The 15593-nt window shown below is 39.5% G+C and overlaps 1 protein-coding gene across 1 annotated transcript; it reads left to right on the top strand.

The window, feature by feature from the left end:
* Positions 1-8470: 8470 nt before the first annotated feature.
* On the top strand, positions 8471-15162 carry LOC147069357 (uncharacterized). Its single transcript, XM_085950184.1, has 2 exons — positions 8471-8747; positions 11274-15162. Exons 1-2 carry the CDS (start codon positions 8595-8597, stop codon positions 13086-13088), a joined length of 1968 nt encoding a protein of 655 aa, XP_085806310.1. The 5' UTR covers positions 8471-8594; the 3' UTR covers positions 13089-15162.
* Positions 15163-15593: the final 431 nt, after the last annotated feature.

Here is a 15593-nt window from a genome sequence, read left to right as displayed (position 1 = left end):
GCCCTCCTCATCGTGTCTCTCAGTCTTGTCAGTCTCGGCTTCCACCAGGGTGCGAGGTTCGGCGGTCTCGGGGTCGTCCTTCCGATAGTGCCCTCCGCTTTTTCAATCATGAGATTCGTGAGGTCCTCAGCCGCAGCGTGCATGTCCTTTGGCGGAGGGCGCGAGGCCATCCTGTCCAGACCCTCAGCAAACTCGCGGTCAAAACGTACCCAGTCGGTTCCCTTGGTCCTGAAACGCCTCGGCAGTGACTCGCTCACAAGTGGAGCGAGAGACGCGTGGCCCCTCTCGGTTCTGTAGGCGAACGTGATCAGACGGTGGTCGCTTGCTGACGCTTCCAAATGGACAGTCCAGTTCACGACGCGTCCGGCAGAACCAGTGGATATCAAAGTGACATCAATGTGAGATTCCCCATTGTTGGTAGAGAATGTGGCTGGACTATTAGAGTTATTCAGCACCGCCAGGTCGTGAGTTGCCACGAGTTCCTCGAGGGGCGCCGGATTGTCCCGGCCAGACCGCGGCCCCCGGGGGGCCCACAGCCATGATTGAACGTTGACGTCCGCTCCCACTATAATCTGTTTGCCGCGGCATGCAAACAGAATTTTACCGAGCTGCTCGACGCATTTCAGGATGTTTACGCTGAATTTAAAGTAAGAAGAGACCACCACAATGGAGTTCCCCGATCGGTCGGAGACCTCCGCTACGGCAAAGAGTTCGCTCGACAAGTGGGCAAGGTGTAGCACCACTAGGGTAGGATTCGCAACGAAGATGCAGGCCATGGACCCCAGGCCGTGGTGCATTACCCGACCCCCACTGAAACCCAGGTTGGGGCCGTAGGAGTAAGGCTCCTGCACCAGGACCAAATCGATGTCCATTTCCCGAACCGTCTTGATCAGCTCCGCCGTTATAGCCTTCCCTTTGCCCGCATTTAACTGACCGAACCGAATCATTGAATCGAATAATCCGTTCGGTTCCGCTCCTGTGCCATTGCGTACTTGCGCGCTGGGCAATCAGGGTCGATCGCTGCATGTTGGTGCGGCTTCTTGTGCCTGGCGCAGGCCGGGCACTTTCCGGGGGCCTTAATATTAGGGCATTCAGCCCTATCGTGTCCTTCCTCGGTGCAATGGCCGCATGTGGCGCTTCTCGCCGAACAGTTCTTTGCCATGTGGCCGTATAAGTGACACCTTGTGCACTTGACGACGCCACAAAAGTCTTTGGTTGGGAAGGATTCCCATCCCATATATATGCGCCCGTCATTGATGAGCGCTTCCCTCACCTTTGCCGGGACCGATATCACCATGTGACATTTCCCGATTCTGGGGCCTGCCCTGTGGCTCAGTTTAACATGGCGGTATGCCTCCGAGGGGAGACCCGTGACCTCTTGAGTGTTGGCCTTAATGGCTTCCTTAAGGTCGTCCTCCGTCGTCTTGACCGGCACGTTGAATACAATTATCCGCGGGAGCCTTTTTCCTGCGATTTCAGCCCGGAGACCGGCCTCCTTTAGACCGGGAGCGGCGGCCAGTCGTTTGGCCTCTTCCTCGGTTCTGGGGTGAATGATTACCCCACCTCCACGTACCATTCTCAAGCCCGTTATTTGGACTTTTAGTTCCGCCGGCACGATGGCTTTCTTGACGACTTCTTTAGTGGCCGGAGACTCCATTCCTTCTTGTGTAGGAAAAAAGAACACGCCGGGCCTTGCGGCGGTTGTTGGTGGCACAATTGGCCATTCCGGAGAAGTCTGTCTGACCGGCTTGGCGCCTTTTCGAGTGACGTCGCTCCAAGAATACTTGTTTCCTTCACTGACTGCGTCACCAGTGGCAGCGGCAACCGCGTTTATGTAGGAGGCACGATCTTCCAGTATGGCTTTGCTGGATTCAAGCTTGATTGCGAGAGACCAAGTCTCCGCGACGACTGCCTCCAGTTCCATTGTTATCACCTTAATTGTCGATGCGGGGATATTTCCGTCGCCGGAGAGTAATTCTTTCACTCTTTGGATTGCTTGAGCAACCTTAGTAGCCCCGTTTTGGGAGTCCGTCACATCCAAGCCGGCTATCCTATCCCCGGGGGGGGCAACGCTCTTTGAATTCTTGGCGTTTGGCCTCGGGGTTTCCTCGGAGTCCTGTGGTATTTCCTCGGCCAGGGAACGTCTTTCCTTCCTGACCTTTTTGACCTTCTTGTTGGCCTTGGTGGCTGCCGCCTCTTCCCTCTCTTTTCTTTCTGTGGCCGCTTGGCGTTCGGATGCTTTGGCTTTCACGGCAGCTTCCGCTAGGATTTTTTCCGCTTTCAGATCCGCAGCCTTTCGAGCAAGGATTTTCGCCTTTGTGGCAGCCTCCGCCCTAGTTCTCACCGTTTCCTTTTCGGATTTGGTGGTGTCAAGCACTGCATTTGTGTCAGAGTCCTCGGAGGAGGGGTCGGATTGCGTATTGTACCAGTCCTCGGGAACTATTGGCTTATCCCCTCCCGGGGGCGGATCGACTGCAGGTTTTCCCATGCCGTTGATTTTCTTGTGGAGTTGCTGTGGAGAAGCTTATTATATGATATATATATATACGATTAGTGGCATAAGTAAATGAATAAAGTAAAAGAAAAAGTAAAAAAAAAAAATTATATTTTTTTTTCAAATTATTGAAAAAAATATTTAAAAAGAAAAAAAAATGTTATTTAAAAAAAATATTAAAAAACTATTTAAAAAATCCTTTTTTAGAATTATAAAAAAAAAAATTAAAAAATATATTTCTAAAAAATATATATAAAATATATATTCTTTATTAAAGAAAACTATAAATGATAATATTCAATTCAATAAAATAATCTAAATTAAATTTAAACTTAAAATATATATGCAAGTAATATTATTAATAAAAAAGTCCCTCGAAGTTTTCGATTTCCTCCAGTAGTTTCGAGAAACTTCTAGAAGGATTTGCAGTTAAGTGTAATTGCTATGCGGACTTCGAAATTTGATTCTTCCAGATCATTCGAGAAAGTTCTGGAAATCGTTCAAATCAAAACATGAATAATTTGCACGTGTTCGGGGAATGGTACAATACAAATTATGGTTTTTTGGAGCTAGAATCGGTTGGTCTGAACCGAATTTCTTCGGACAAACACTAAAACGTTGAGGGCGCATACGCCGGTATCCCACAAACAATTTATCACTATAGCCCAAAGGGGGCCTTCACAATGTCACAAATAGCACAAAAAAGACAAAAAAAATGGTTTTCACTCGATTCACGAAGAACCTTGAGATTTTCCAAAAACTTTCCGACGATTTCGAATGCAAGGGGGCTCCCGTCGACGCCTGGGAGCAAAAACCGACTTTTCTGAAACACTTTCTCGCGACACTTTATCAAAAAACTAACATTCAAAAAGATTTTCCTCTTTTACGGCTTTCCGGAGGAATCTCTCGGAAAATTTTGGTAACACCAGGTTGACATTCATGAGCCAAAACAGAGAAATCTTTTTTTTTTCAAAATCGGATGACTTTTCGATTTTTAAAGCACAAAAGACCCGGGAGCTACACGATGTACGTCTTACTCGAGAGTTTGTGGCAAAGCCAGTCTTCTACTAATAGAACAATAAACAGAACATAAAATGGACGTATGTTGGATTTATATGACAAATAATATTTCGTTTGACAGGCGTCATTTGCACCCACGACCCGCAATCCGCGCATCGCCTAGCAACGATCTTTTTAGACCGTGCCTCAACTAATGCATGGCCTTAAGACGATACATCAGTGAAACGGCAAATAATTTTCAACTATAGGCGCGACGAAATTTTGGACTCGCTGGCATTCGGAGAGAGAACGTCGAGCTGGGAACACGTCAATTTGTTTCGTGATGGCGACGGGGGTATTAATTCTTAAATCGAGTAAAGATGACTAAAAACGTTACTCATTTACTTGAAAAAGAAAACATGTCAATGAATATATTATTATTGTTACTTATAGAACAATAAACAGAACATTAAATGGACGCATGTTGGATTTATATGACAAATTATATTTCGTTCAGCATGCGTCATTTGAACCCGCGACCTGCAATCCGCGCATCGCCTAGCCACGATCTTTTTAGATCGTGCATCAACTGAGGTATAGCCTTAATACTTTAATCAACGATATCTAAGTTTGACATTTGTGTGACAAAACATGTTCTTCTCCCGTACCTTTCAAATGATATTGTCCAGTGGTCACATTTGCTAATGTATTCACCTGTATAGGTAAATCGTTCTACAGTGGCACCGTAGGCGATTCGCGGGTGTATTGAATTGCTTGCGACAATGCCTGTTTCAATGCTAGCAAACAATACCACTACAACAACAAGCCGTATTTGCCGTACTCATGGTCAGTGATGTCCCGTGGGGGTAGACAGATTGAGCGTCGCTTGGGGGCGGCAGTTACTGGAAGGGCGGCAAATCGAGGAGAATTATTTGGAATATAAAGAAATAGCTACCTAAACTTAGTAATAACGAAAATATCTTTCCATTAAAAAAATCAGCTCACTGGTTTCATCGGGTTCACTTCCGTTCCCTTCGACGTACTTGGTGACCAGAAACGACACATGCAGATTTGCGAGTAATTAGTCTGATATTTTATTAGTAATGTATCCATACAACACATATCTTATGCCGGGTCCACACTGGCAACATGTCGCGCGACAACCTCATTAAATTTTACGATAAGTATGATAATTATCGTAAAATTTCTTAAGCAATTATGATAATTATCGTAAAATTTAACGAGGTTGCCGGCGCGACATGTTGCCAGTGTGGATCCGGCATTAGACTCATGAAAGGATGATAAAAATACTGTATAAAAATGAGGCGGTTTTTTGGTGCTGCCTAGGGGCGGCATTTTATCTAGGGACGTCACTGCTCATGGTGCCACTGTAAAACGATTTACCTATACCTAATATGGGTAAATTATATTATTTATAATGTAATGCTTTCGTGTACGGCCGGAGTTCGGCGATATTGTGTTGAGTGGCATTTTCTGACACGGTTATACGTTTGAGTTGAGCACGCCGCTTAACGCCCCGCCGAACGCTGTCCATTCAGGCCGTATACTAAACCAAAAATGTCTTCCGTCCAGATACGGCGTAGTTTGCGCGTTTGAAACAATTATGTGAAGTAATTCATTTTTGAATCGGCATAAAAAAACAAACGCTAGTGTAGAAAAAAGCAGTACAACTCGATGTAAGTCGGTTTCTATGAGATTTTGTATTTCGCGATTACTTCCAATACCTATTCTCCGCACTTTACAACCTAGGTGACATAATTTATTTGGGAGTAGCAATAAAAAATCTCGCGTTCGAGCGCCAAGCGGTCGTATTTCATTTTGTAATAGCTGTAAATGCCGCGATTGTCCAGAGTCTGGCGTTTGCAGGCGATAGTTGCGCGAGAGTCAAAACGCGCGAGCGCTTGTGGACAGCTGAATTGGGTCACATGTACCTGGAGAACGCGCGATTTGTCACTCGCGCGTAAAAACGCGCCATGTGGACAGGCTCTTAGGGTACCTACCTATGGAAACGCATGAATTCACTGAAACAATAAATTAGTAACTTGTACGAAAGTAAATTAATACGGTTTCCAAATAAGTCATTTATTTTTGTAATCTTGATAATGGTGTTACAACTGAAATAGCTATCGACTTAATCGACGAAAACAAGTAGAATTTAATATAATTTATATTTTATAACATGAATACGTGTATTAATTAAGGCGCTAAGTACCAAAATAATAAAAACTGACATTTTTATAGAAAAATTTTCTACATATTAATGCCAATAACTTCAACTATAGTCTAAGTGCCTCAAGCAAGTCAAAAAAATACAGCAAAATAATTAAACCTGTCGACGTTGTAAGTCCGTTGGCGTTTTTATTTATAATGGTGTAAGTAGCACTGCAGTGGTCAACGGCATTCAATATAAAATAGCTGACGATGACGTGTTGACACTTGCGAGTTCTTAATACCTAAAATTATAGAAGCTGCCGTGATTGCTTCACACTGTAAAACTACATTTTTCAAAAGGTCTGCTTCATGAAATTTTACTGCAATGACTCGGTATTTTGTAAATACAGGCAATACTACTTTTTGGTACTTAGAGCCTTATTTAATACACGTATTCACATCACTTTGTAATAATATTAAATTTGTGTAAAATAAAGATACATCATTTTATTGTGATAAATATTATTATCCTATTGCCTAGGCCCTAGGTGTAACTTGCAACGAAAGTTTGATGTCGAACACCGTGTCATGATCGTCACCGTGACAGATCATGATATTGCACGATGTCCCTTCACTGCAATACATTATCTTTTGAGAATGGCCTCTGCAACGGGCACGTGGATCAACCAAGGCAAAAGAACATGCGTTGACAATCTAAAAATCTATTCTTATTGTGCCATCCCCAAGCGGAGGTCTGCCACCATCAAGGCGATCTTAGCTTTGTCATCTGCTACCTGGAACAATTCAGTGGAGCTGCACTCGTACCACGGATGTTCTTAAGCCACGAAATGAGGCGTTGTCCTCTGCTACGTTTGCTGTTGATCTTTCCTTGGATGACAAGTTCGGGAATGCTGTATGTCTGTCTTCGTATAATGTGGCCGAGGTACTATGGTTTTCTGGTTTTGATACTACGCAGAACTTCTCGGTTCTTTCCCATTCGATTGAGAATTTTAACATATTTTGTCACCCGGTCAGTCAAAGGAATTTTGAGGGCGCGTCTATACAGCCACATCTTATAAGCTTCCCTCACATCCTGAAGCGGGCCCCCCTACCTATCGCTAAAGATAAAGGCAGTGTGATACAATAGCGTTTTCCAAATGGTGTTCGCGGTAAAATGAATGTGTATATCGTCACTGTTCTGGCAGAAGACACTAATTCGAAAAAATGACATATTGAGTTAGTACCAAAATGTTCCTTATTTCAAACTTTACCGTCTGGAAACCTTCTTAATAAATAAACAGTCTTTATTTTAAAGTCTTCCTTTTTACGATTACTTAATAAACTCACATGATAAGACCATTATTTCAAACTTTTTAACAACTTCAAAGTCAAACTAGTATTCTCCAGTTAGTGTGTTCTGCCAGAACAGAGACGATATTTAGTGTTTTTTTGCATATTTTAATAAGTACATCCATTTGAATTATGGAGTTGGCGAGTATCGATACGCAATAAAATTTGTATTGTACAACCACATTATTTTAAATAATAACATTATTGAAGAAAAATAGCACCACAGGCGACTTTTTTTTTACTATTAGAGAGAATTTGAGGTGAAAGGTGTAAGAGGTGTAAAGTGGTTTGAGGTGAAAGAAGTAAGAGGTGTTTATATCACTTGTCTGGTCAACTCGCCACGCCGGGCCCTTCCTGAGCTCGGGCCCCCAGGCTAGAGCCCTGTCAGCCCCACCCTTTGTGGGGGCCATGCTTTCATACCATAGAAAACAAATTGAGAGAATGTAACAATGTACTATATGCAATCTCAGACCTAGGTCAAGGTCTTGAATGATAACGAGGCGTCTCATTTTGAGAAAGGCATTCCTTGCGATCCCAATAATTCTAATTTTTATTGCCTAATACTGGTCCCATTTCTCATTGACCCATGTTCCTAAATGTTTATAATGAGTCAGATTTTCAATAATTGGTTCGCTGCTGTGTTGGCACTTGGTGTCGCTATTTTTGATACTAATAATAATCTATTACAATTGTCTAACTAACAAGCTCTCCAGATGTTAGACTTGATTAGGCGTCGGGAGTCAATTTTATTTAGTTGATGTCGGAATGTCTACATAATATGCAATATTATTATTATGTATTCTTTACCCCAGTGACATCCTTAAACAAAACGACGCTTCGTTACAGAAAGATCATGAACCAGGAGCGGTAGGTGGGACGCTGTTTAAGAAAGATTGCGTCAGTTTCGGCCAATGCAACTTCCGTGCGTACTGGTTAAAACACAACCACTGCTGACCTGTTAATTAATTTTTAATTAACACATTTAATTAGCATGTTCATTATATTTAATGGCCAGTCGCGGTGTCAGCACTAAATGAGAATGAAACTGTAATTATTCGTAAATCTGCACGTGTCATTTCTAGTAACCAAGAGCTTCGAAGGGCAGTCGCGAACACGACAAAAAATTACAGTCCTGTTAATTATTATTAATGCATTTTGTTTCCAACCTGTGAGCTGAATTTTTTAATGGAAAGATGTTACTTAGGTTAGGTAAATATTTCTATATATACCAAGCAATGACATTAATGTCATTGATACCAAGTGATTCTCCTCGATTTGCCGCCATCAAGCGACGCTCAATCTGCCTATCCTCACGGGACGTCACTCTTGATCATGTATTAATATGACGAAGTATCCATGATTATATTGATTATTGTCTATGACTTCCATTACATGTTTGAATTTTTAGTGCATGCAATTTTCATAATGACGTGTGTCACTATTATTTTTTATTTTGACAGTAGAAAAGTCAGTTCAGAGTAAACTTATAATCCATTATCTCGATTTGTTGTTTTATAAACATAGAAAGGAATCTGACAGATTAATTTAGAAAGCATTATTTATTGATTAGGAATTCAAAATGGATATCAAAATAGAACCGGAAGGCGATGGATATGATGTGAATGTTAAACAAGAATTTGTTGAGGACGAGAAAACTGACAGCAATCAAAGACATCTGTATTATGACGTTGAAATCAAACATGAGAGATGTGAATCTAATAAAACATTACAAGTAAGTCACCAGGTTATTATTTTAAATAGGCTTACAGGCGGTCCTCGTCTGTCATACATAATAGGTTCCTGAAAATGTGTACGAAAATAATGAAAAAAAAAACACCAAAAATAATGAGGAACCGCATGACCTTTTATAATATTCTTTTTAGACCAAACTCAACCTAACCTAACCTAATCTACCCCAATCTAATCTTAGTGTTTGATAATGATGCATCGAAATGTATGAAAATATCAAACTTTATACTAACAATGGTACTGTTCGGTTATCAGGAATACAGCGGAAAACACATTTTGAAAATACCCGATATACTGGATTATTTGTTAGTTTGGGTTCGTTTAGGTTAGGTTAGGTTGGGTTAGGTTAGGTTTGGTTAACCTAACAAATAATCCAGTTTATCGGCTATTTTCAAAATGTGTTTTTCGCTGTATTCCTGATAACCGAACAGCAGCCCTATGTTCTAACTAGTGATATGAAGTCACCAGACGACATGACGTAATTGTGACGTCAGCCAATACACGCTCGAGGCAAGCCGCCCAACGCACACGGCTCACCATAGATATTATTATGCTGAAACACCTATTTGTGTATGGGGACAATGGATAACGCCAGTATTTTAGTAGCGTTAATTTCTCGAATGCTATTATCACTCCGGTAGTACATCACAATGATGTCATATGACGTCATGTCGACCGGGCGACTTCAACTCGCAAGTTGTAACATAAGGCCCCTGTACCCTAACAATTTGTTTTTGTCGGTATCAGTATCATTTTTATTTTTCAAGTGAAATGATTTAACATTAGTACCAAAACAGTGATTTAAAGACGATGTATGGAAATTGTAATGTCAAATAATACAAGAAATCATCCAAGATGTACTGTAAGACTGCAAATATTCATTTCTTCCACCTCATCAATGAGTCGATGCAGATAGACACTATTTTCCATGTCAAATTTGAGCACTTTAGGATTTTTTTGTAGAACAATAATATTTCCATTCAATCCGTCACCAAATTTTGTACAAAATCCACCAATAACCCGGAATTCACCAAAACTGCAGATAGATACTATTGTCAAATCACCGTCGAATTATTGGATCGAAAAGCGTCTGCGCCGACAGAAAAATGGGTAATTATGCCGTAGATTCTCGCATGAGCTTTTATAATTACGAAAACAGTTTATTCCATGTAGACAATTATATTAAATACCCTTTTCTGTCGGCGTAGATACTTTTCGATCCAATAATTGTTAAGGTACAAGTCAGTTATCCTGGAAACGGCGGCAAACACATTTTGAAAATAGCCAATATACTGAATTATTTGTTAGGATAACCTAACCTAACCTAACTTAACCTAACCTTACCCAAACTAACAAATAATCCAGTATATTGGCTATTTTCAAAATGTGTTTGCCGCTGTGTTGTCCAGGATAAACGTATAGAACCATTGTTAATTTAAAGTTTGAAATTTTCATACATTTCGATGCATCATTATTACACACTAAGATTATATTAGGTTGGGGTAGGTTAGGTTATGTTAGGTTAGGTTGGGTTTGGTCTAAAAAGAAAGTTATAAAAACTCATGCGGGCATCTGCGGCACATATACCGAAAAAGCTATTTAATTTTTTTTTTTTTAATTTAATTTAATTTCCGCAAAAAAAAAAAGATTAATGGTCATGCCGTCATCTGCGGCAAATTCATTTGCAGCTTCTTTATCTGCACTGGTAGCTTCTCCAATGAATTTGATATTATGTTTTTCCGACCTTGTTCGATCCTAATAAGATCATACGGGCCTTCACAGAGTGGAGGTTTGCATTAACAGATTATGTTTTTACGAGAAATGGATGTCAGCCACTTGCTTAACCTATTAGGTCCATACTCTGACTAATACACAAATTTAAAAACAATATGTGTACTTGTCAGACCCAGGATTCGAACCTGGGACCCACGACGCTATAGGCCGACACTTAAGCCGCACGGCCATCATGGGTTACAAAGAGTAGTAAAGAATACCTCAGCTTAAATTCGTCAAACCAGCTTGAAATTCTATATTAAAATTATCCTTTAATCCAATCTTCCAATCTTCATGAGAAATCTAAGAAAATTTAAGAGACTTGGCTGAAATAATTTAAAACCTTTTTTTCATGTTGAATGTTGATCATCAATCCATGATGACAAAGATCTCTGCATTTCATCCATCACTATGCCGCGGTGGCGAGGGTGGAGGTAGGCTGTTACGATTCAACATAAATAGTGCACAATAAACTTTGTCAGTCATACTTATTTATTTTCATTGAACTAAGAATACAATTTGCAGATGGTGCTGTTAGTTTTTAAAATTCATTTAAACCCAAATCAAGTACAAGTTTGAGCATATTGAGCATAATATTTCAACAGAAAATTTAAAAATGTTCTATATAAAAAGTTCTTTTTATCTTGTAATTATTTAAACATATTTTTGTAATCAAAATGTAACTGTTTGTTTCCTTAATAAATAAATAAAAAATATATACGTTTTAACTTTCTAGATATCCACCGTGAGAGAAAACAGCTTTCAACTTTATTCCGAGGCTCCGGTCAGCGATACATTACAGGATAATGTAAAGCGGGAATACCCATTGGATTATACAAATGCAGGAATGGTAGTAACAATTAAAACTGAACCAACTTTCTTTGAAAATGATATAAAGAATGATGATATATCTATTGATGAACAAAATGTTAAACATGAGATTTCGGAAGTTAACCCAATTCTGCCGTCATTAATTGAAGATGAAGCTGTTAAAAGCTCATCAGGGCAGTCTGTTACGAAACATGATGATAATTTAAATGTTGCTTTTAATAGTGATAGACCAACAGTTTTAAGTAGGAAAATTAACAGTGTAAAACGATTCATTTGTGGCGTGTGCAATCACGAAAGTACAACGCTTTCAGAATTGAAGCGTCACAAAATGTTAAACCGTCACAAAACTCAGTTCAAATGTCAAATGTGCGACGTTAAATGCACGACGTCCGCCGGATTAAAACGTCATCTCGTCGTATGTCATACGTCGGATTATACAAATAAGAAAGCACTACTGTATAAATGTGATGTTTGCAATAGAAAATGTAAAAATTTACGACGGCACAAAATGATCCATGCCGAATCGAAACCGTTTGTTTGTGGCACGTGTAACCGTAGTTACGCGAGGGCAGCGTTGTTGAAAACGCATGAACTGTTGCATTTGGAGAAGACTTTCTCATGTGAAATCTGTGAATACCGATGTTCAACGGCTACCGGTATAAAAACTCACAAGTTAATACACACGGAAAAATCTCTCAAATGTGACATATGTAATTATTGCTGTGTTATGCCTAGTAACATGAAAGCGCACATGCTCGTTCATAGTGGCGAAAAGCCTTTCGCTTGTCAAGTATGTGAATACCGTTGTACTTCATCTAGTAGTTTAAGAACGCACACAATGATTCATTTGGACGAACGACCGTATACATGTGAAATTTGTAACTTCCGCTGCAGGTCGACGAGTAATTTAAAACAGCATTTAGTTGTGCATGGTGCTGAAAAAAAGTTTGCGTGTCATGTGTGTAGCTTTAAAACCGGCACATCAACCGCGCTAAAGAGACATGTTATAGTGCATAGTGATGATAAACCTTTTTCGTGTGATTCGTGTAGTTATAAATGTAATCTGTCGCGTTCATTAGAGATACACAAAATGACACATACTGGTGAAAAGCCCTTTGCATGTCACAGTTGTGAATTCGCATGCCGGTCTATGTCTAGTTTGAAAATACACGAACAGGGCCACTCACGTGATAAGATTCCGAAGCCGAGAGTACGTACAAAACAGGGTAACGTGCAAAAAAACTTTGAGTGTGACACGTGCCCGAGTAAATTTTTTTCATCTGCCGGACTCACAAGACATCAGAGAATACACAGTGGAGAAAGATTGCACTCGTGTGAAATGTGTAATTATAAATGCGTTTCGTCAGGTACGATGAAAACTCACATTATGACACACAGCGGCGCTAAACCTTACTCATGCCAAGAGTGTGAATACAAATGTACCACGGCTAGTAGTCTAAAGAAACATAATTATATTCACACGGGCGAAAGGCCTTACGCTTGTCCGATGTGCACCTACAAATGCCGATCGGCGAGTAGTTTGAAGAAACATCAGTCACTGCATTCTGACGCGCGGCCTTACAAATGTGATGTTTGCCAATATGAGTGCAAAGATCCTGCCAATTTGAAGAAACATCGGCAGAGACACGACGATGTCACGAGGAGACGGAGAAAGTCTGCAAATAATATAGCATCAAACGCAAACAGACAAGATGACTGAAGTTGATATTTTCTCATCGAATGTGTTTCAAGTATCAGTAAAAATGGAGAAGCTTATATCTTGGTTCTTCATGGAAATGGAAGAAGAAAAAAAACTTGCGATCCCAGAATCAATCAATCTCTGTCATAATGGCATCAAGATACCGGTATTCTAGTGTAAATTATCATTTAAGAAAAAAAAATGATTGCATTTAATTGCACTATTGATTTCCAACCATGTCCGATCCTAATAAGATCATATGGGCCTCCACAGAGTAGAGATTTGTATTAACAGATTTTGTTTTTACGAGAAATGGATGTGTCAGCCACTTGCTCAACCTATTAGGTCTATACTCTGACACATACACAAATTGAAAAACAAATATGTGTACTTCCCAGACCCAGGATTCAAACATGGGCCCCACGACATTATATGCTGACGCTTAATCCGCACGGCGGTCATGGGTGTGATATTAATTAGCTAAATATAATTCAATTCAAAATTAATTTTTTACACTTGCAAGAATGAAAGAATCGTACTTATTAGTTATAAGCAGTTAAGTTTTCGAGGTTGAAATAGACTCTGAAGATGAAGGTTAAATCCTGCCCTCTGATGTATGGCCAAAATGCAAGAAGGAAATGATGTTCAGTCAGTTATATCTACAAATTTTAAATAATTTATCACGGTTTATACATTACGTATGGGCAATTTTCCAGTTACATGTAAATTGTACGTAAAACATTTCACCGTAGCACAGTTCGCCGTGATCTTTCTTATCAGAAAAAGATGACCGTATACTATACGATCTCCAATTTTATTAGATTCAATTTGAACATTAATCCAATTTTCATAACTGACTTTGGCAAAATTCATGAATTCAAGAATGAAAACCTAACCTAACCTAACAAATAATTCAGTATATCGACTATTTTAAAAATTTGTTTGATGCCGGTTTCTTGTAAAATGTCAACCGACAAGAACCGTGTTTTATTTAGACATGAATTTTATCTTAGTACTACACGACCCAAAGAGGTTGTACGGTATTTAATATACGGCCATATATTTCCGATACAACATTTCACGGTGAAGTGTGTTATGGTGAACTGCATACGTACAAGTTTCCGGTCACGCAATTTTCCGTCTGTTATTAAAATTTATCACAATGTCACTGTAATGAAATACTTAAGTACCTAATGATTGTTAGTATAAAAGTACAAAATAAATACTAGGGTCAGATGCATAGTGTCGTCGTTAATTTAACGTAACTGTCGATAGTTGCATTTGACTTAAAACAATACTTTATGCTGACAATGAGATCGAAAGTGTTGCGATCTTAAATATTTATATATTGAAATTAAGTACAATGGCAAAATTTTGAAAACTACATGACGTAATTTCGGTAATTACATTCGAATTCATTAAACGACATTAGTTGACGTTTTGAGGATTGAACTAATGCAAGTGAACTAGTGACCAAGTTGAGTAAATTATCTTCAAAGTTAAATATGCAATTTTAAATTATAGCTAATTCTTTTAAAGTCTTCCGTAAATGAGGACTCATTCTCAAAATAATCCTTTATTATCCAGTGAAAAAAATTGATATTCCTGAATGTTTTTAGTGTTTGAAGTAGGAATAGTCAAGCCAAAGCATTCAAATTATATACGGTCGCTATAAAAATAATAATGATATTTTATTCACCATTTCCAATATTAGGGATAAGATGGTTATATATTTATGCAGTTTTAATTATATATTTCACAAACGAATAAAAACCCTTTTTCTTTGCATGATAAACTCGGGTATTTTGATTGTTGTCATTTGCGTTTCTCAATTCTGCCATTGAGTGTCGAGGTGCTGGCACTTAGGTGACTTATTTCTGCTGCCTATGGTTAAGGCATTAAAGTATGACTATGCATCTGACCTATTATATTATAAGATGTGCATAAATTATGTGGATAACACATACCTACCAATAATATATTTCGTTTTATTTTAATTAAATAAAGAAAATTTATGTCCATTTCGTTTGTAGACCTGACATGCGTCAATGACATTGAGCTACTTTACAAGCTGTTTGTTGGCGAATTTAAAAGCGGGCGATTCAGCTACTGCGAGTGTGATGATGACACACAAAACTTTCCATTCACTGAGAAGCCAACAAGCTAGCGACTATTTTGACAGAACGTAGTCGTTTTTTTACCGGGAGGTCGCTACTACGCTCTACTGCGCACACGCAGTAGGCCCACACGCCGGCGTGTAGCGTGTAAAGTTGACCGGCTTTCAACTTTCCTCGGTAGATTGTTTACAATCTGCTTGTTAGCTTGTTCGATGATGACACTGGGCGACTTTACAGGCAGATTGTAAATTCGCCAACAAGCAGCTCGTAAAGTAGCTCAATGTCATTGACGCTTTAGGGCTTGTTCATATAAATGATGTCTCGCCGGGAAGAGTGGGTCTGATTTTGTATGATGGGGGGTTTGTAGATAATATGACATTACAAAACCAACAAAATATAAACTTCAAAT

The sequence above is a fragment of the Rhyacophila brunnea genome, unplaced genomic scaffold, assembly GCF_057557595.1.
Source record: "Rhyacophila brunnea isolate RB1 unplaced genomic scaffold, BYU_Rbru_1.0 scaffold_23, whole genome shotgun sequence".
In the NCBI taxonomy this organism is placed as follows: domain Eukaryota; kingdom Metazoa; phylum Arthropoda; class Insecta; order Trichoptera; family Rhyacophilidae; genus Rhyacophila; species Rhyacophila brunnea.
The sequence above is the reverse complement of the archived record's forward strand: the minus strand, read 5'-3'. Positions and strand labels throughout refer to the sequence as shown.